Here is a 20679-nt window from a genome sequence, read left to right on the forward strand (position 1 = left end):
GCAGTCTTAGCCTGTCTGATACTGTAGCTGTTTCAGTAGAATAAAGTGTTATGTGGAGATAACACGGGCTTTGGGACACACAATCAAATGCAGTTATTCCTAAAGGCAACTAAGAAAATCTACCAGATCTGCTAGTTATCAGGAATTCTTACTCCTGAACTGTCGTACCATTCTGTAAGTTATTTGTTACGTCCTATTCCTCTCTTACAAGTCCAAACTCTGTGTCTTAGACTTTTCACCGCTGTAATGTTTCATGTTTTCCTGCTGGAAATGTTCTTTGTAACTTCATCATGTATTTAATAGTCACATTGTACACTGTATTTCTACATATTGCATACACAAGGGGTAAAATACACAACACTGCATCTTAGCTATACTAATTAAGCTATACTGTGCTACTTATTATTTATTAACTTCACTCAGTACAGATGTGTCAGAGAGCAGCCTATTCAGCATCCCTGCTCAGTATGCTAATTCCCAATGTATGCTTTATGGAGTGATACTCACAATCTGGTGTGCTTTATTTACCTTTTTGTGGCATTATTAACTTTTTACCAAAAAAGATGTCAAAATTATATGTTCATAAAAAATATTTAAAGATCTATTTTTCAAAATTAAACTATATGGAAATACGTTGGTGCCCTTTTTTCCCCCTGTCCTGTTACTACTTGGTTATGATATGGTATACTATATATGCTGCCGGAACACACCATTACAGACCCACGTTATGACAAAGTGCAACACGAAACACATTTGATGCAGTTTCAGATTCATCAGAAACACATACACGCTCTAGCTCAGTCTACTGAGGTAATAAGCCTGACATCTCTGCGGAGGTCACTGTGATTTTCTCCACCTCCAGGCTCCTGCAGGCACAGAAAGGAAATTTACGGAGTCCAGGCCAATCCAGCACTTTCCTCACAGGTTGTGGAGGTTCGTACACAGTCACTAGGCTTTGGTGGTTTCCTTGTGGCTTATTGGCTAGTGATTGTATCTTCCTAGTGCTCTGATCTCGTTCAAGCCCCTTCTCAGACAGGGTTCCTGGATCACAAAATGAGATATGTGTTAAGGAACAGGTTATTCTTCTTAAATGTAATTGAGAGAGAGGAAGAATAACGATATTGAAAAAGAGCATATAAGAATAATAGAAAAAAGAAAAGGAGGAAAAAAGAAAGAAGGAAAATAAAAATAAAAATAAAGAGCAGTCATTAAGGGAGAAAAATGAGCCCTACAGTGTATACCTGCACTGTGTGTGTGTGTGTGTGTGTGTGTGTGAGTGACATTTTATGCATGTATTTCACTTATTTCTTTACTTATTTCACTTATTACTTTTGTGCATGTGTTCAATACCTGAAACTGTGTGGTCTAGAAGAAAGGCCAAGAGGCTAACTAAAAACACAGGCAGCATCAGACAAGACTGCAAAAATATATCAAGACTGCCTACACCTAAATCCAGAGAGATAAAAAAAAGTTAGTACACCACATCCAAAATGATAACATGACCCTGTTTTCCAGTGAGAGGAGAACATTTTCTTCATCCTACCAGTGTAGATAAATCCAGTCTGCATTCTGAACCAGCGAGGAAGCACTAAAGACATGAACACTGTGAAGCCTGTGTTGAAAATGTTGCGCCCTGAGTCGACATCTGTGTACTGGAGGTATGTTATTCCTGTCGCTGCAGCCACCGTGTAGGTCACACTGAGCACAGCACCTTGAAATGATGAGGGAAATCTATTAATTTAAAGGTATGATCTTTGTAGGGTTTACATTTATGGGGAGAGTGTGACTATGAGAGAGGATGATCACCATGGATAGCCAGAGGGACTGAAGTGAGCACGTGAGTCAGTTGTGGGAACAGACCCAGAACCAGCAGCATCACTGCAGAGAGCTGAACTGTGGCCCGAGACCCACACTAAGAGAGAGAGAGAGAGAGAGCGAGAGAGTCATATGCATATAAATGCATATTTCGAAATTAAACATCTTTGTACATTCAGATGGTTTCAAATAGTGACCATGAACCAGGAAATGTTGTATAAGGATTTCTGTTGTACCTGGCTGAGGCTGGTCATACATGCATTAGGCACACTGCTGCAGAGCCCCACCGGCACCCCCATCAGCCCGGACAGGACGCTGCCCAGCCCCTCTACACTCACTCCCCTGTTACATGCCTGTGCTGGAGGTGTGGGAGCATTCAGGAGCCGGGCTGTCAGCACATACACTGCCTGAGAGCTGATACAAGAGGACAACCCTGCTGCAATTCCAGCTGCAATACTATCACCAGACAGGAGGGGGAGCCCAAGACCTGCATGCAGACGTATGGGAGCCATTAATCTGCTATACTGGGAATTATTGAATCGTATTGTGGAAAGTATAAGCTTGTGCTACTTAGTTGTTGGAATTTAAAGCTGCTGCAACAGCTTCAAGCAAACAAGCAAATCATCTTAGGGTATAATGTTCAAATCTGTGAATAAGGCTCTTCTTTCACAGTATCTTCTTTACGTAGCAGATTCTCCCATGTGAGAATACCTGGTAAAGGGAGGCTAAGCCATGTTGCTGTGGAAACTGCAGAAAGCAGGTTAGTTGAATTTGCAGCCGTCCAGTCATGGAATTGGGTAGTGTTTAAATCATCCTTGAAAAGCAGTTCGGACACAGAGTGAGGAGTGATGTGTCCACAGTGTTGCAGTGCAGCACACACAACCCACACCAACAGCACAGACAGCAGCACCTACACACAAACACACAACGCTCAGGGCAGGATCATGTAGCTTAAATACAGAGCAACTTAGCTTCATTATTTGAGTAAATTAAGCAATAATGGTCACATTAACATTTAATTTAACATTTTGTTTACTCTAAGATAGTTGGAGATGACCTTATAGATCACTGATGGACTCTTATTTATCATAAATCATATTATTCATTTATACTGATAGAGAGATTTGTCACATATTCATTACAGTACAGTGAATTTTTTCACAGCTTGTTAGAAAGTTGGCATCAGAGTGTAGGTTCAACCATGATACAGCACGCACCTGGAGCAGAGAGGGTTAAAGACTGTACTCAAGAGCCCAAAAGGGGCAGTTTGGCAGTGCTGGGGTTTGAACCCCAACCTTCTGATCAGTAACACAGAGCCTTAACCACTGAGCCACAACTGAGTAAAAGTGTGTAATGGTCCTTTTTAGCTGAAATTGAAAACAGTTCTTGGTAGTGCACACAGATTTCTCTACTGTATAATTAGTGTCATGGAAACTTGATGTATGTAAAGCTGTACTCACTGAGAGCATACTGACGACAGGGTACAGCGGGAGCTTTAGATGAGCAGAAAGAGCCCAGCAGCGCAGGTGCTGAGACAAACACACCAGCAAAACCACAGTTCTGAAAATAAAAGTATGTGTTTGTTTGTATATGAGCTGTACAGAGACCTATACTAACTCTTAGTTTGACTAAAAGAAATTTATCAAATCAGGTCATTATTTTATCATCCATCCATATGTCATCTTATAAAGCACATGCCAAGCCATAACACAAAGTGATGCTCACAGCAGAGCAAAGCCCCAGTGGTCTGAGCACAGCAAAGCTGCCTCTCTGTAAATGGAGAAGCCCAGAATGCAACACACAGGAGTGAGGACAAGTGGACCACATCGAGTGAGCACGGCTCCGCCCACACCACACAAACCCACTGACAACTGTACCAGGCCTACTACTACAGCCATGCCCTGCAACTAAACACACACACACACACACACACACACACACACACACACAAACAGAAGGATGAATTAGTAAATGCTCTAAGAAAAAAGGATTTATAAGGTCACACATTAAAATAAATAAATAAATAAAATGTTTTTTAAAAATTAAAAAGAGCACTATTCTATATAATTCCTTGTCACTGAAATGCATGTAGAAATGTGTGTGTAAAGTGCATCTGTAATGGCTTCCACTAATGATTAATTATACATAGCATGATATCACTTTTTTCTTCATCAAAACTCTCCTTACATGCTTTCTATAAAATCTAAAAGAAAATTTGACATTACATAAACATTACATAAATTTGACATTTGACATTTGACAAACATGAAAAAATACAAAATCTTATACAAAACCAGAGCTTTCAAATTACCCTTGCACTGCCAGTGCAATAAAACATAAAGTATGAATATAATTAAAAAAAAAAAAACCCAATCGTATCTCTTATATATCTTATATATAAACACTTGCAATTACAAGAAATAAATCTTTTCCAAATTCAGCTGAAACAGAACTGAATCAAATTTATTTATTTTTTCCTCCGATATCTGATCCAGCATTTTTTTTTTTTTGGTATCAGGCTGATTCTGATTCTGGGTCACACACTGGTGCCAGTAATTATGTAGCTGTAAAAGCATTTTGTATCCACATGTGCTGTGTATTTCTAGGCAGCAGGAACAACTACGGAAAGTAAAGACATTCCACCAAACTGGCAGCATTTTTAATACAATGTGTGCAGGAGAATGATACATATTAAACAAGGAGAGAGCATTGTTCCTGGGCTTTGTAAAACTAAAATGTATGTCTTTGGTATATTTAGTTAGAGGATGATAATTGTAGAGTATCTTATAGACCACTGTTTATAGTGTGGGGAGAAAGATGTCTATTGGTGCATGGAAAACAATATATGTTTCCAGGTTTTCTATCAACTAAATAGGTTTCACAGCCACATTGGCAAAGCAGGGTTAAGATAATAGCACACAATCAGTATGTGGAGCTGATGATGCTATAAGATAATAGGAAGAGGGGTGGTCTGAGGGTTCAGGACCACGGACAGCAGTGCAGCACCTCTCTCAGTTGGTGTGCCGGGACCTCAAACTGCTCTGATTGATCACACTGCCCCCTGCAGGCTGCATGATTCCCTGCAGAAACAGAAACTAATTAACCTCAGATCATGATGAAGGATTTGCAATAATGATTAAAATTGCTGAATCATATTTTCCTGATTTTCCAGATTTGATTGCTTTACAAACAGGTAGAGTGTTGGGGGACTGACCTGCACGTGCACCAAGCAAGACAAGAGCTGGAACCAGAAAGTCCAGAGATGGAGCCTGGATCAATGGCAAGCTGTGATAGAGGGTAGATGCAATTTTACTCACTCACCATGTAGAAGGAGTAGAAGAGAGAGGAGGGGGTTTGAAAAGAAAGTGTTTACCGTGATCCAAAACAAGTCTGAAGGAGTGTAGAAACACCAGAGTAAAAGAACACAGAGGCAGCTGTCTTTTCCTTCCCAGCCTGAGGCACTAATGCTCCAACCACCAGTGCACACAGAGAGGCATGGACCATAACATGCTGCATGAGAGAGAGAGAGAGAGAGAGAGAGAGATTTACTTGCTAAAATAAGTTTTTATTAATAATACTTCATAAGGGTGTGTTTGTGTATTATAAGAATATACAGTATATATAGCATTTAATCATTAACACAAAATGGGACATATTATAAGTTCAATGCCTAAATTCTATTATTGAATTGAAAGAAAAAAAACAATTCATTTTGATGATATAATCAAATTCAACAAACAGGGAACATTTAAGGTCTGGTCACTTAAATGTAGCTAAATTAAGCTTTTAGGACATAAATTGAGGACACCTTTATATTCACACAAAACATTCTAGCAAGTAATTCAAGTAAGAAATTATTCAAATCTATGCTTTCATTGAGAATTCTGTTGTACTTATGACTGCTTATAGACACCCATTGTATTATCCATTATATAAGTTTCATTACTAAGAAACAGGTTTATAAAATAAAAACACATCATATACAGTAAAATAAACCATAAAAAGTATTCCACACATTTAATATTTGACTCTATTTTGACTTTATTTTTGTAAAGATATTTGTATTCAATGCTGGTGCAGCTGTAGGTACTAAAAAAAAAAAAAACATTTGGAGGCATTAAAAAAAGCTGCATCCAATAAACCTAAGTGGTGTACATGGCTTAAATCATATTTAGTCTGGTGCTCAGTTGCTAGTCTTTACATTGAAGCAATACTTAATCGAACAAAGTGATTCTTTGGCAATCCGTTCTGTCCGAGGCAAAGTGAAATACACATCCTACCTGCAGTGCCAAGGCTATATTTAGCACGAGCGGAGGACGGTGGTCCACTTTAAGTGTCTTCAGTGTGTCGGTTTGGTTAAAGTCCTGCTGAGGACATGCTCCCATGCATTTACATCTGTCTGGCTTCACCATTTCCTCTTCACAACCCTGCCCCAGGTCAGTATAGAGTAAATTCTTTTTTAGTCCTGCAGCTTTCGCTTTCAGTATGAAGCAAATCCCTTCAGGAGACTATTACTGACAGGATTGAATGCCTTCAGAGAAAGGCCTCTGTCTCTCTTTGCGCGGTTTAAATCATATGATGACCTTTGACTCCAGGATTGTGAAAGCTGAATTGTTTGTGATAACTAACTGGATACTTCCACTTAATCATTATCCTGTCTCAGGGTAACAATAACACTGAACTGTATTCCATAACTACGGTAGCTTTTGTGAATTTTTGTTTGTTTGTATTTGTGTTTTACTTCCTTGTAGTCAATGTCACATATGATTTGTCAATGTTAATTTATTATATACATGAGAATCTCTATTTATTTATCTTAAAAAATGTTAGAACATGTTTGAATTTGGAAATGAGTTTTGGTTGATGTTAGATATTATTTTGCACAAATACATGTATCCTTTTTTCTTTATTACACTAAACTCTGTCTTTGCTCTATTTTAAGAGCAGGAAGGCCATGATACTGCACCTCTGGGGCAGCTTTTGTAACAGTTTCTGCTTAAGTATGCAATGTGAGTGATTGCTACATACACTGACTTTAAAGACTTTTCAATAGTACAGAATTAACATCTGTTACCAGTTTAAACAAGCTCTCTATGCAACGTCTACATCACTGCTACTATTTTCATTTAATCAGAAATAACATTAAAGCATATACAGTGAAGAAGAAGAAGAAAAAAGGACATATGCTAGTAGGATTAAATCAACATTTATTAGAGCTGACTTGACAGTAAGCTACACAGATTTAGAAGAAGAAGAATATTCATGGCTTAGAGGCAGAAAGAGGACCTGGACAAGAAACCCACCTCAGTAAGAGAACATGAATATGTCTACACACTGCACATGTAGGTAAGCATGCTTAGATCTCATTCACACAATGGTCACATGTATACTGTAGATATGTGTACTGTAGAATATTGTGTCTTCATCAAGGAAACACAAGAAAATGTCACCGTTTACACATTTACAAATGCACTGGCACAAGAATAGAAGCAAATACACTCTTATAATGAAGTACATGAGGGATAAGGGTGTTTTCTACCCCCTAAGTGTTTTCTCTAATGAAATCGAATCCAATCCTATCAACTAGAACGCCATCAAGTGCTTCAGTAATTCATTTATCCTCCTTCAGTGAGATGTAATTAAATTTTTACTGAAGCTTTTCAAAAAAAATAAATAAATAATTATAGACTACACAGAAACACTTGATTGGATGAAGCTCTTTCATGCTTGGTCATTAGAAGTTTCTTAATGAAGGAAGATCAATAAGAAACCAAAAAAAAAAAAAAACCCAACACTTTCTCTTAGAACACACTGCACTGGATTATCTCTTCCTCTGTGCAAATCGTGACGAGGTTAAAGTTCACGTCAGATATACAGTGACACACAAGGGAAGTTACGGTTCAAAGTGAACTAACACACACACGTGATGAGCATCCAGAAGGAACTAAACACAACATAACAGAGAGGCCTGTGGATTACTAAGCAATCCAGCCAAGAGTCTAGTCCATGGCACTTTACACACTCACCAGGATCTCATTTTACTCTAATTTTATTCGCAATGTACAAAAATAAAACTATAAACGTTGAGAAAGAGGGTTGAATAAATATAATGCATATTTCTGATTGAATGATGCACCATGGGATTAATCAAATACAAATCACAGCAGAAACCTTCTATCCAATGAATGTTGTGGCAGAAGAAGCAAGATTAGTCAAGATGATATTGCATAATCACATATCTGGAGGAAAGGGGTCACTGACATCTAGTGTATTACTATAAAATACCTTTTTTTAAAAACAATTCGATAAAGAAATGGAGAAATGAGGCAACATTGCCTAAGAATATCTGAGGGCCAGACAGGGCACAGTGTTTATGCTCATTTTTCTACCAGTTATCCTGAGCAGAATATCTATTCTTTACTGTCTAAATTAGCTGCATATGCCAGTGGTTAGCTGCATATATTAGGAGCTTTTTACAGCATGACAGTAAATTTGAGTACTTTGAGGTCTTCTAGTTAAGAGTCTGTACTATAAATAATGTTGAAATGGTCAAGCCCTCCTGATTCCCAGCTGTGATGTGATTATATCTACTCAAGGAATATCATGCAGACTTTCTCATCTGTATTATATAAAATATTACTCCTAGATATTATTTACTGGATTCCTATATTCATCTACCTGTTGTGTACTGACTTATCAGACAAGAAATAACTTGAAAGATTAGTTGTATATGTGTAATATTCTGACAGAGACATATAAGCTGTGTAAAAATATCTCAACACATTTCAGAGAGCCTTCAATTAATTAAATACAGACCAAATACTCAATATGCCGACAAAGTCTAACAATCCCTCTGTATACACGAGTCCCGTGTGCCGATGTAGGCTGTCTGTGTTGCTGCAGTGATAATTCGCATACCTCTCTTCTCAAAGAGCAGCCAGAAAGTGTGAATATGGAGAACAGGAATCACAAAAAGAAGAGTGAATGGCAAAAAGTCATATCCTGGCTTTCACATCTTCCGTGTGAAGTTCTCAGGAAACACTCCTTTTTTGCTGTTTTCCTTCATCTGAATCCATTCAGCTTCTTTAATTCCCATCAACCAACCGTCATCCTGCAACAACACACACATGCAAACAGACACACACAAACAGATATACACACAGACACACAAATGGACACACAAACAAGCACACACAAACACAGACATGGACACACACACACACATACATATGGCTTTAAAATGTTCAGTTTTAGACAATGTGTTAGACACAAGGCACATTTAACTGTAGAATGATGTAGTTATTCAAGAAGTGCATAGAAAGCTACACAACATTACAGCATTTTATTATACATAAAATGGAGATAAACCAGAAGAAGTGCTGACCTGTTCTTCTGGGTTATCATACATCACCACAAGCACCACATCTCCTGCCTTCATCTCCAGCTCATCTGAGTCATTGGCAGCATAATCATGCATTGTTTGGACCTGAAAAGAATAAAAATAATTGATTTTTTTGTTCACAGCCAGTCAGCAAACCTATATAGGAGTGTAGGATCTGAAATTTAGACTTACTTTGTAAAGGAAGTTTGGTGGCATGTCTGTGCTCTCTGTAGTTGTTACGGCAGTCTGGAAATACACAGCAAATGTAGATACAATTAAAAAACCATCACATTTAATCTAAAAATATAACTCATGTGTGAGGATACTCACTGATTCAGGCTGTTCTGTGGTAACTGCACTTTCCGCCCCCTACAAACAAAAAAAAAAAGCAAAAGACAAGAGGACAAATGGACAGAGAGACAGACAGAAAGGGAAGGACGAACACGGACAGAACAACAAAACAAGAGCAAAGTAAATCTCCGTACTCAAACATATCACACAGTACAACCTACTAATACACTACGACTACTACTGCTACTACCACCATGCCCCCAGTTGCCATGCCAAGTGACGTCATGCCTAACTGGTGGTGCCCGCAGCAGCATGCCTTCAGTCTGGCTTTTCATCAGCCAGTGAAGGCATGGGCACAACCTCATCTAGAACAATACCTGAGCCCCATCATTCTGCAAACCCTCAGCCTTCACCGGCTGGGACCCATCATCATCCCAAGTGGGCTCTGCAGCTGGAGCATGTACTGGTTGGCTGGCATCATCATCCCAGGTAGGATAAACAGGTGGGGCAGTATGCACAGGCTGACTACCATCATCATCCCATGACTGAGCTGCTTCAGTGTGGCTTTCAGTTTGCTGCAGGTGAGGGGGCGAGGGTGAGGGAAGGTGATAGAGGGCAGTGGATAGGGGGCATATGGCAGCCAGGTGGAACCATGGCCAGGGATCATTCACACGGAACAGTGAAGAAGAAGTATGAAAGACGTGATCATTGCTATAACTGCAGATTTACAAAGAAAGATTTGGTTTCGGTCGATAGTATAGTGCTCTTTTGTGGTGAAATACTGAAGAGACTTGATGAATAGATACTAAAGACAGACAAACAGAACAATAAAGACATTTACATGTATATAGTAACATATAAATGTACGTTATTTTAAAAGAAAAAGGAAGATAACCCTCGAAGTTGGTTACAGAAGACTGAACTTAAATACACTCACCTCCCATGAATCCCAGTTCTTCAGAGGGGGATAAAAAAAGAAAAGAAAAAAAAAAGCTAAAATTGTTTAATGAAATGTTAATTTCATTAATTAATAATAGAAAAGAAAGGTTACTTATTTGTATTGTAATTCATTTTTTCATCACACAGTGAGACAGACCTGTGCTGAAGCAGTGGCTACAGGTGTGGTAGCTGCCTGCAGTGTGTCCAGGTCCATGTCTAAAAGATTACTAGTAACTGGAGCCTCATACTATCAGAGAGGTAAAAAAACATATAGAGTACCTCATTACCTCTTTACTCTTTTAAATATTCTAGGACATTCTGTAAAGCACGAAAAGATCGTGGGTATAAAATGTAATACTGACTTGTGTGGGAGACGTAACACTAATGCCGACAGCAGCAGCATCATCAAACAGATTAATAATGTTCTCTTGCTTCAGATCCTTGGATGGAGTGACTTTAGGTGGTGGAGGAACAGCAGGTCTCAGCTGGTTACACACAAACACACACAAACTTTAGCAACAAATAACTGTGTTGTGCTCTTACAAAGCAATTAACCACAAAAGAGCTAATATACTATTCAGGTCTCATGACTGTACATGCTGTAACATACTGTACAGGTCTCAGGTTTTTCAAAGGAAAACTGTTCTGTGTATTTTAATTTAATTCAGTTTTACAGTGAGGGGAAAAATTATTTGATCCCGTGCAGATTTTGTACGTTTGCCCACTGACAAAGAAATGATCAGTCTGTAATTTCAATGGTAGGTTTATCTGAACAGTGAGAGACAGAATAACAACAAAAAATCCAGAAAAACACATTTCAAAAAAGTTATACATTGATTTCCATTTTAATGAGTGAAATAAGTATTTGACCCCTTTGCAAAACATGACTTAGTACTTGGTGGCAAACCCTTGTTGGCAATCACAGACGTCAGACATTTCTTGTAGTTGGCCACCAGGTTTGCACACATCTCACATCTCAAGGAATTTAGGCCCACTCCTCTTTGCAGATCCTCTCCAAGTCATTAAGGTTTTGTGGCTGACCCTTCAGCTCCCTCCACAGATTTTCTATGGGATTAAGGTCTGGAGACTGGCTAGGCCACTACAGGACCTTAATGTGCTTCTTTTTGAAGCACTCCTTTGTTGGCTGTGTGTTTTGGGTCATTGTCAGGCTGGAATATCCATCTACGACCCATTTTCAATGCCCTGGCTGAGAGAAGGAGGTTCTCACTCAAGATTTGACGGTACATGGCTCCGTCCATCGTCCCTTTGTGCGGTGCGGTTGTCCTGTCCCCTTAGCAGAAAAACACCCCCAAAGCATAATGTTTCCACCTCCATGTTTGACGGTGGGGATGGTCTTCTTGGAGTCATAGGCAGCATTCCTCCTCCTCCAAACACGGCGAGTTGAGTTGATGCCAAAGAGCTGGATTTTGGTCTCATTTGACTACATGACCTCTGAATCATTCAGATGTTCACTGGCAAACTTCAGATGAGCCTGTACATGTGCTTTCTTTAGCAGGGGGACCTTGCGGGTGCTACTGGATTTCAGTCTTTCACGGAGTAGTGCGTTACCAATTGTTTTCTTGGTGACTATGGTCCCAGCTGCCTTGAGATCATTGACAAAATCCTCCAGTGTAATTCTGGGCTGATTCCTCGCCGTTCTCATGATCATTGAAACTCCATGAGGTGAGATCTTGCATGGAGCCCCAGACCGAGGAAGACTGACAGTCCTTTTGTGTTTCTTCCATTTGGGAATAATCGCACCAACTGTTGTCACCTTCTCACCAAGTTGCTTGGCGATGGTCTTGTAGCTCATTCCAGCTTTGTGTAGGTCTACAATCTTGTCCCTGACATCCATGGACAGCTCTTTGGTCTTGACCATGATGGAGAGTTTGGAATCTGATTGATTGCGTCCTTCTGTGGACAGGTGTCTTTCATACAGTTAATGAGCTGAGATTAAGAGCACTCCCCGAGAGTGCTCCTACTGTAATCTCAGCTCCTTACCTGTATAAAAGACACCTGGGAGCCAGAAATCTTTCTGACTGATAGGGGATCAAATACTTATTTCACTCATTAAAATACAAATCAATGTAGAACTTTTCTGAAATGCGTTTTTCTGGATTTTTTTGTTGTTATTCTGTCTCCCACTGTTCAAATACACCTACCATTAAAATTACAGACTGATCATTTCTTTGTCAGTGGGCAAACATACAAAATCAGCAGGGGATCAAATAATTTTTTCCCTCACTGTACATTGTTGACTATTTTTTAAATACTTATGATAATGAATGAATATCAGTGCAACCTAAATGTCAACACTAAATGTCTTGTTGCTATCAACAAATTTCCTGTGAGGTTTATTATGCTATATGGTGATGCAATCATTTGCACTCTATTCTAATTCCATTTGAACAAAAGCACCGGGTAAACAAAATCTCCAACCGTGTGACACCTGCAAATATTAAAAAAAAACAGAGGTGTTAGTTAAGGTCTCTTTTGTTGTTGTTTTGTTAGCTGCAACTGTACCTTAGATGGAGATTTGGGGATAGCCGGTACTGCCGGACTCAGAGTGTCATTGGTATCTTGATTTCCTTCACTGGAAGATGAAGGAAAGACATATGAAATTTAACTACAGGACACCATCGAGTATGTGGTAAGTCATACATGCAGGCCAGTCCAAGCCTCACAGGTCAAGCCTTATCTTCTGTAAGCAGTTCTGTGCTTAATCTGGATATCAAACTATATATTATTCATGCAAAGAACCTGTATAGACTTGCTTCTTTCATAAAACCATTCCTCACATGCTCGGAGCGGGCTGACAGAGGAAAACACAGCTCTTCAAACATACACTGTGAAGTTATAGAAGCTAACAAGTTTTCATCTCACACAAGTGGCCAGCAAAAAGCAGCACACACTCACAAAAAAATAAAAACACACACACACTGTACATACGTACATAGCACACAGACACACAGTCACACATCCTGGTACGCACACACACAAACACACACACACTGCTGGGCTACCACTGTTACCTCCTTTTGACTGTTGAGGTCTTCTCCTCTCGGTTACCTGTTTTTCTGTGAGAGTGGTGGTTGTGTACATTGATTTGTGCACTCATTAGTTCTTGAGTTTCTTTACAGAGCAGTCATAATGAGCAGATAGTGACATTGAGGAGCTATCACTCTGACACTAAAGGGACTGTAAATATGTCTATTTATTCTGGACAATATTCTGACTGTTATAATCAATAAATAAAACATGTGACTGACCTGGATAAGTCTTGATTCTCCAGCTTCACCAGGGTATCATACATATTTTGGCTCAGCTTTGAAAAATAAAGCCAACATAAGTCCACAAAAAACAATAAGCTACTTCTACATAGTAGATAATGCATTGTACCTTGGTTTAGCAATAGATGTTACCTTTCCAATTTCTCGGTGAAACTTCTCCTCAAGACCAGCCACGCTCTGGAAGGTGTTCACGTAGAAGCCAACACGGCTAATGAAGAGAAGAGAGAAGATCAGATCTGTCCACCTTTACAGCAATCGACAAACTTCAGCATTAAATATCCAGTAAAATGTCAATATAAAACATGCTGCCCAATAAAACTCTTACATCACTGGAAATTAGCAATATACACTATAAAAGCCAATCATTTGTTCACAACCACATGCGGTCCTTCCTCAAACTATTGCTACAAAGTTATATATGATCCCTTAGTATGCTGTAGCATTACAGTTTCCTTTCACTGGAACTAAGGGGCTCAACCTTGTCCATGACACAGCATAACAATGCCTCTTTACACAGTGTGAGCTCCATAAAGACTTGATTTATCAAGTTTGATGTCAAAGAACTTGAGTGGCGTGACCTCAATCCTCCTGAACACCTCTGAGATGAACTGCAATGCCCCAGGCCTTCTTGCATAACATTGCAGTGCCTGACCTCTCTAATACTCTTATGGCTGAATGATGACAAATCCCCATAGCCAAGCTCCAAAATCTAATTGAAAGCCTTCCTAAAAAGAGTGGAGGGGAACTAAATCTGGAATGGGATGTTAAAAAAGCAGATATGGGTGTGAGGGTCATGTGTCCACAAACTTAAACCATATATCGTATATAATTTTTGGCCAAAGCCTCATCTTAAACTATCCTCAAATTCACAGAACGAGACATTTTGGAATAATGTACATTAGAGTTCCCACAAAAAACACATTAAATAGATAACTTGAGACCTAAAGGAACTCAGGAAAGATAATTTAACTTGTTCCTGTATGATACAAGTGCTGTTTTTAAGATTTTAAATTAACCTGATGTTTTGTTTAGAGGCACTGAGATGCAGCCACCCCCTCAACAAACTGCTAAAACATAGTGACAGCTAGCTGCGTTTATACTGGAATGACAGCTGGTGAAAGGGATGTTGGCACAATGGTGAGATGAATGCTTCAAGCTATTATACCATCAGTGTTCAGAGGTTGGAATAACAAACATCGACTCAGCTGGCCAAACAAACAGCCGACACTGATGGCAGGTCCGTAATAAGAAGCTAATTTTAATAGGGCAATAATAACAAGATTTAGTTTATACACTCAATTTATTTTATTCTCAAATGATCAGGGTAATTCCAGCATAATGGATGAGCTATCTGCACTTACAATGGCTAACAAAATGTCTCACAGCAGAGACAAGCTTAGGATGAGCGAGTCAATTTGCATATGTTCTCAATTATCCTCTTGAGGACAATGCAGACAAACCTTTAAAAACAAAACTCTTGTATTGATTTACGTGTTTCAAGTACACATCAATTTATCAGGGTTAAGTTTGTAACATTAAACAGACAAACCGGTGAGGGAGCCTACACATTTTCTACAAAGTCTGAATTTTAAAGGCCAATGAAAGCAAAAAGCATCAAATGTATGACATGACAGATTTGAATTAACACGAAAAATATAGATTTGAAATATTTCATTAAGAAAAACCTGTTACGGACATGACATATACACAAGTACTTCATACAGTATGTAATATATAAACAATGCAGTTTGCAATTTTCACTGATATACAACTGAACATATTAAAGGTGTTTTTCTTCCTTTGTTCCCATCATTCTTTTCTATGGTAAGGCTGACATTTCTAAGGAATTGCCTATCATATATATTCACAGTGCTGTTGAATTCTTAATTCTGATTGGTTAGAAAGTATTGATTAATTTTCTATAACAGCAGCTAAGACAGTAGGGTCACCTGTAAGGTTTATATTAATGTACATATTGTAATATGTTATTTAATCATTTTTATATTAAGAACATAAACAAGGACTTGAATGGCAGATACGCCACACCTTCAGATTAAAAACCTTGTGCATGAAGCAATGAACCTGACAAGCTGGGGTTTTGTCTAATTCACAGGGAATTAGACAAAATCCTTTTTAGGGAGAAAACAAGATGCCGGTGATTGAATAACTGTTATAGCTGCTGTACCACATGTGATAAAAAATAACTTTAAATGTAAATTAGACATCGATAAAAATGTATCATCACATTCTTAACAAATAAAACTACATCACTGTTGGAAATTACTATTCTACAAGCAATAAATCATTTTGGGACGTAATGTTTTTAATAAAAATTAAGTGGTAGCCATAACTCCGCTTCACATCACCATATTGTTGATCATTTCCCTACAAGAGCGTGTCTGACATATTGTATTCCTTTCTTGGTGTATATAATAACACTATAAGGAAGTAAAAAAAAAAAGAAAAAGAAATGAAAAAAAAAATGAATTAGACAGTAATAGTCAGTTAATTTCAGCACTTACCTGTTCCAAAGTGATGGCAGCTCCTCTTGAAGGTCTATGTTGATATCTTCAAATACCTTCTGTGCCCTCTCTAACTCTTCTTCTGCCTGTACCACAGATATATGGATTTAAACAATTATGAGGGAAAAACAATCATCATTAAAGAAATCTGTCAATATCACAATCATTTAGCTATGCCAATAAGATTTAAAATGTAATGTAATATCATATAAAGGCGAATTACACAATAACATTAATAAATGTTTTATTATACTGGTATGCTACTTACTTTGACTTTGACTCAGTTACGCCTGAACAAAGTACCATATTGAGGAAAGATGGCCAAAATGAGTGACGCAAACACGCATTTTTAGATGGTGTCTTTTTTCCTCAATGACATAAGAAATTGTGACTTGCCTCTCCAACTGCAAACTGGAGACTTCTTTAACAAATACATTAAAGAAGAATGTATTTTCAGGTAGCATTGCTCAGTTGCATGCATTACCCTAATGCTCATCTCTCCACAGGTGATGCTTGAGCATATAAACAAAATTACAACATGCAGATGTATGAATGGACACTCAGAGGGCATAGGTCATCACTGCCTAATTGATCAGCTCTTTAAATGTGTGATGGCTTACTAGTCCAACATAACACTTTTATAAGAGCTATTTTCCATGGCTTTTCCATGTTATTACCATCAAGGATGTATAGGAACCCTGATAGAGCCCTGATTTGATGATTCAGTTGCAAAAGCCTTTCTAAGTATGGTACAGCCTTTCTAACTACAGCAACTGATCAACTAACAAGTGTAATTACTCTGTGTAATTACCTGACTCCTGGTCAGGTTGGTCTGAGCGATATTATGAGCAGATAGAATTCCTTGTGCCCATCCCGGAGTGGCCCTCTCCAACAAAGAGGCAGGCTTATTAAAACAAGACAAAAAGAAAAGTAAAAATGAGTACTGATTCTTGCAACAAACACATCCACACAGTGAATTTGTTCAAGACACCTTATGAATGTCAAAATGTATATCTATCCACACTTACCTTGGAAATTTTAATCCCCCCTTCCTTCTTCTTGCCCTTGTTTACTGCAGCATATGTGTGACGGGCGCTGTCGTAGTCCACCAGCTTTCTGTCACGCTTCGCTATTCGGGCCTTAAAAAGGAGTTATATTACACAAGCTCATTCAGCTATGTATGTATGCAAGAAGACCAAAGCATACGTTCTGAATGCCTGATATTAGTTACAGCATCAGTTTCACTACCTTAATATCAGGAAATTGGCCCAAATAAGTGTCCATGGAGATTAAAGCATGATCCACTAGCTTTTGGTGAAAATCTGTCCACAGGAGGTCTGAATCCTGCAATAAATCAAGCATGAAAAATGAGGTTACTTATATTTGTTTACATAACACTGCTGCAATTTATACTCGAAGTCCACACATTATAAGTTCAGTAACAGATTATCCCAAAGCTCAATTCAGGTAAATATATATTTAAAAAGAAATTGGTTCAAAAAACAAATGTAACACAAACTCTGGAGCTCTATTAGTGGAAAATACATTTGAATCTAATTCTTCTATTCATTGCTATCTTGATATATTTTTAATATATTTAGGCGCTCTCTGCCCTGGGCTGACTGTGTTTTGTTCATTTGTTTATGAATTCATCTTATGACTGTGATATTCTATGCTTTGTCCTAGATATTCTTTCTCTCTCTAAAGCAGACAACAGAAATTCAGAAATATAGCAACCACTGTATTGGTAAAAAAAAAATGCTGTTGGACAAATACAGTGGCCAATACAGAGTCTTCCCCACACAGTCATTCACAGAAACAATAATGAAAAAAGTAGATAAAGCAGTGACCTCTACAACAGAATCCATTTCATCTTTGCCATCCCATTCCGGTTCATACATATCAACTAGGCACTCCTGAAGTCGTTTAGAGGACTCGTGCATCGCTGTTGAATAACAAAGAGAAAAGCAATGTTGATGGAAAAAGCCAGACATAAAGAATAATAATAGAACAGGAGACCTGAAAATAATGAAAGTACCTTTCACAGCGGCCAAATAGGCTCGCAGGTCTTTCTGCAGTTTGGTGCCTTCAGCCTACAAGATCAAGTAGAGATGAATGTTAATGCACATACAGACAAAAGACAGAGGACAAAATACAATGCTGAAAAAATACATATTACAAGGTGAAAAGAAATTAGATTGTGTAGTGAGTCCTTACTAGCTGTTTGTTAAAGTTAATCACTCCTTCTTCAAATGCAAGGTCTTTGGTCTCGTCTGCCTTGCCAAGTTTCTGCATAACCTGAAAAATAACAATGCTTTATTGTTTAAAGGCAACATTCAATATAGAAGGAGCAAAAAAAATAAAAAATTTCAATGGATCTGGATCCCAGCCCTGGGTCACTGGCTGTGAGTAGAGAATACACACCAAATGGGATGCCAGTCTATCACAGGGCACCATACTCACTCTTAACATATGCCAGCTTACGGGGAAGCTCAGGTCAGAGTCCAGGGTCAGTCATGAAACAACTACCCCTAGAGCAAAATAAGGTTAAGGGACTTACACAATGGCCCAACTGTAGCAGCATGAAGGTGCTGGAGATTGTACTTCCAACTTTCAGACCAGTCATACAGCACCTTTAACCAATGAGCCACATAAACTCTATATAGATAACAGCCCAAGCTCAGGAGTGAACAGGCTTGTGCTGTGAGACAGCAACCCTACCAGCTGCACCATTATGTCACTGCCCACTTGTTAGATTTTGAGGACAAGTGTTGATTTTGAGGACAAGTTGTAACCATGGTTATACACTGTACATACAGTGTAGGTGTTTGGTTTAAATGACCAGGGCTGTCAGCACAATTTGTTGGCCTTTTGACAGAATAATGCAATGAAACCTTTTTGTTTCATAGGGTCCTAATGACTCATTTGTCTACTCAGGGTCCTTGGGATCACCCCCGCATGTCCCCTTTACAGTACCCTTGCAAATGATGCTAAACTGCAGTGTCTTAAAGAAAGCAGATTTCCACATATCTCCATTAATGTCTGAATGATGCGATGCTCTGGTATCAATATTTTTGTAGAAAAAAGACAGAATACCCAACCTGAGAGGCAGCTGGCCTGCAGGATGCTAAACAGAGCACACTGCAGTGTCAGTTAAAGGGAAAGCCTCGACTCCTCGAGATCTTATGTGTTGTATTATAGGCCTGCGCCCTTGGTACACAGAGCCTCCTCCGTTTTATCATCTAGTCACGTGAAATTGCATAGATAGACTTTATTTCTGATCGTACGGCATCGTTTGTAAACGGACTGGCATTAATAAAGGGATATTGGTGAACACTGTAACGCAGTTCTGTCACCATAACAGGATAATTAGGACACGGCAGCCAAATACCGAGCATCGATCATTCAACCTTAACGTGTGCACTAATACAGAAGAATTACTCCTGTAATGAGATTTTTAGTAATAAACGCGTGATTTGGTTCCTTACCTTTTCTTGAGCCCTGGTTATTTTTTTCTGTACGTTACTGGCTATTTTTCCTGCGGAAACCCCTTTGCCCATCGTCAGATCAGCCATTTTGTCTCTTTTTTTATCTCTTAAACGGTAGTCCGAACACTTAAAATGTTTATCGCATTGAGAAATCGCACGCCTGTTCACAACAATATTCGCGATTGACGTTTCGTGGGCCGTTAACAGTAATAATAATAATGACCGTTTATTATAGGGAAACCTGCACGCGCACGCAAAATGCGCGTTACCCAGATGAACGGCGTCTTAAAGGGGCAGCGCGCTGTTTTAGCGTGTGGGCGGGGTTTGCCTTTCCGTGCGTACCCCGGATATCCATAGCCTTTTGTCTATCTATCTATCTATCTATCTATCTATCTATCTATCTATCGGTGTTTTTGTTAATAGTCTCATTTTTAATAACATAGTTCATCATCTAAAGATGATACAATCTTTTTATACAATTTGTAAAAGTCTTTCATCTTAAATTCACAAATTATTAAGCATTGTGGTCCTTCAAATAATGTGCATATTTCAATAGTTTGATATACTGGGTTTGGAGTGTAATTTGGCTTATGTATAGTGAACCCTGGATAACACTACAAAATTACTGATGTCCAAATAGTGTTTAGTACTAAAATGGTAGAATGTTGAAACATTTATATGCAGCTCTGTAAATGGTTTGTAGTCTGAACACTTGCTGTGCTTTTTGCACTTGATGATAACGTGAAATACAGACTGTATTGCCTTGTATAGGCTTTTATGACAGCAAATTTCAATCTGCCTGTCCTATTAAAAACTTTAATGCTCTAGTAGTGATGCACCCTCAGGTGCACCCTATACAGGATGTTGGTTTTGGTTGGGGATTCTATTAGATAGGCATTACAAAAGACAATCATTAGTTTAGCAAGACTACAGTCATTTCTACTGAAAGCTCA

The 20679-nt window shown here is 38.6% G+C and overlaps 2 protein-coding genes across 4 annotated transcripts; both read right to left on the reverse strand.

Moving 5' to 3' along the window:
* Window positions 1–16: 16 nt before the first annotated feature.
* On the reverse strand, window positions 17–6641 carry slc23a3 (solute carrier family 23 member 3). Its single transcript, XM_058393385.1, has 12 exons — window positions 6096–6641; window positions 5189–5325; window positions 5030–5100; window positions 4822–4895; window positions 3541–3722; window positions 3276–3375; window positions 2527–2725; window positions 2052–2302; window positions 1807–1912; window positions 1544–1711; window positions 1351–1446; window positions 17–1041 (listed from the first exon to the last, which is right to left on the reverse strand). Exons 1-12 carry the CDS (start codon window positions 6225–6227, stop codon window positions 803–805), a joined length of 1755 nt encoding a protein of 584 aa, XP_058249368.1. The 5' UTR covers window positions 6228–6641; the 3' UTR covers window positions 17–802.
* Window positions 6642–8139: 1498 nt separating this feature from the next.
* On the reverse strand, window positions 8140–20012 carry LOC131353812 (myc box-dependent-interacting protein 1). Of its 3 annotated transcripts, XM_058390887.1 has the most exons (20): window positions 19727–20012; window positions 18456–18536; window positions 18277–18331; window positions 18089–18183; window positions 17487–17582; window positions 17267–17377; window positions 17050–17142; window positions 16239–16324; window positions 13849–13924; window positions 13696–13751; window positions 13459–13503; window positions 12950–13019; window positions 10789–10911; window positions 10584–10673; window positions 10425–10442; window positions 9865–10062; window positions 9527–9565; window positions 9389–9442; window positions 9200–9301; window positions 8140–8926 (listed from the first exon to the last, which is right to left on the reverse strand). In XM_058390887.1, exons 1-20 carry the CDS (start codon window positions 19811–19813, stop codon window positions 8825–8827), a joined length of 1677 nt encoding a protein of 558 aa, XP_058246870.1. In that variant the 5' UTR covers window positions 19814–20012; the 3' UTR covers window positions 8140–8824. The 3 variants fall into 3 exon arrangements, with proteins under 3 accessions (XP_058246870.1, XP_058246871.1, XP_058246872.1); XM_058390888.1 differs by lacking the exon at window positions 13459–13503; XM_058390889.1 differs by lacking the exon at window positions 9865–10062.
* Between the last annotated feature and the right edge of the window lie 667 nt (window positions 20013–20679).

Source organism: Hemibagrus wyckioides, linkage group LG06, assembly GCF_019097595.1.
Source record: "Hemibagrus wyckioides isolate EC202008001 linkage group LG06, SWU_Hwy_1.0, whole genome shotgun sequence".
NCBI classification, from domain to species: domain Eukaryota; kingdom Metazoa; phylum Chordata; class Actinopteri; order Siluriformes; family Bagridae; genus Hemibagrus; species Hemibagrus wyckioides.

Coding starts and splice junctions, on each gene's coding strand:
- slc23a3 (XM_058393385.1), bottom strand. CDS start 6,227: ATGGTGAAGCCAGACAGATGTAAATGCATGGGAGCATGTCCTCAGCAG. Junction 5,101..5,188: donor CAGACTTGTTTTGGATCACG/GTAAACACTTTC, acceptor CCTCTATCACAG/CTTGCCATTGATCCAGGCTC. Junction 1,712..1,806: donor AGTCCCTCTGGCTATCCATG/GTGATCATCCTC, acceptor CATCATTTCAAG/GTGCTGTGCTCAGTGTGACC.
- LOC131353812 (XM_058390887.1), bottom strand. CDS start 19,813: ATGGCTGATCTGACGATGGGCAAAGGGGTTTCCGCAGGAAAAATAGCC. Junction 13,752..13,848: donor TTCACCGAGAAATTGGAAAG/GTAACATCTATT, acceptor TATTTTTCAAAG/CTGAGCCAAAATATGTATGA. Junction 10,912..12,949: donor TCCCCAAATCTCCATCTAAG/GTACAGTTGCAG, acceptor GTGTGTAACCAG/CTGAGACCTGCTGTTCCTCC.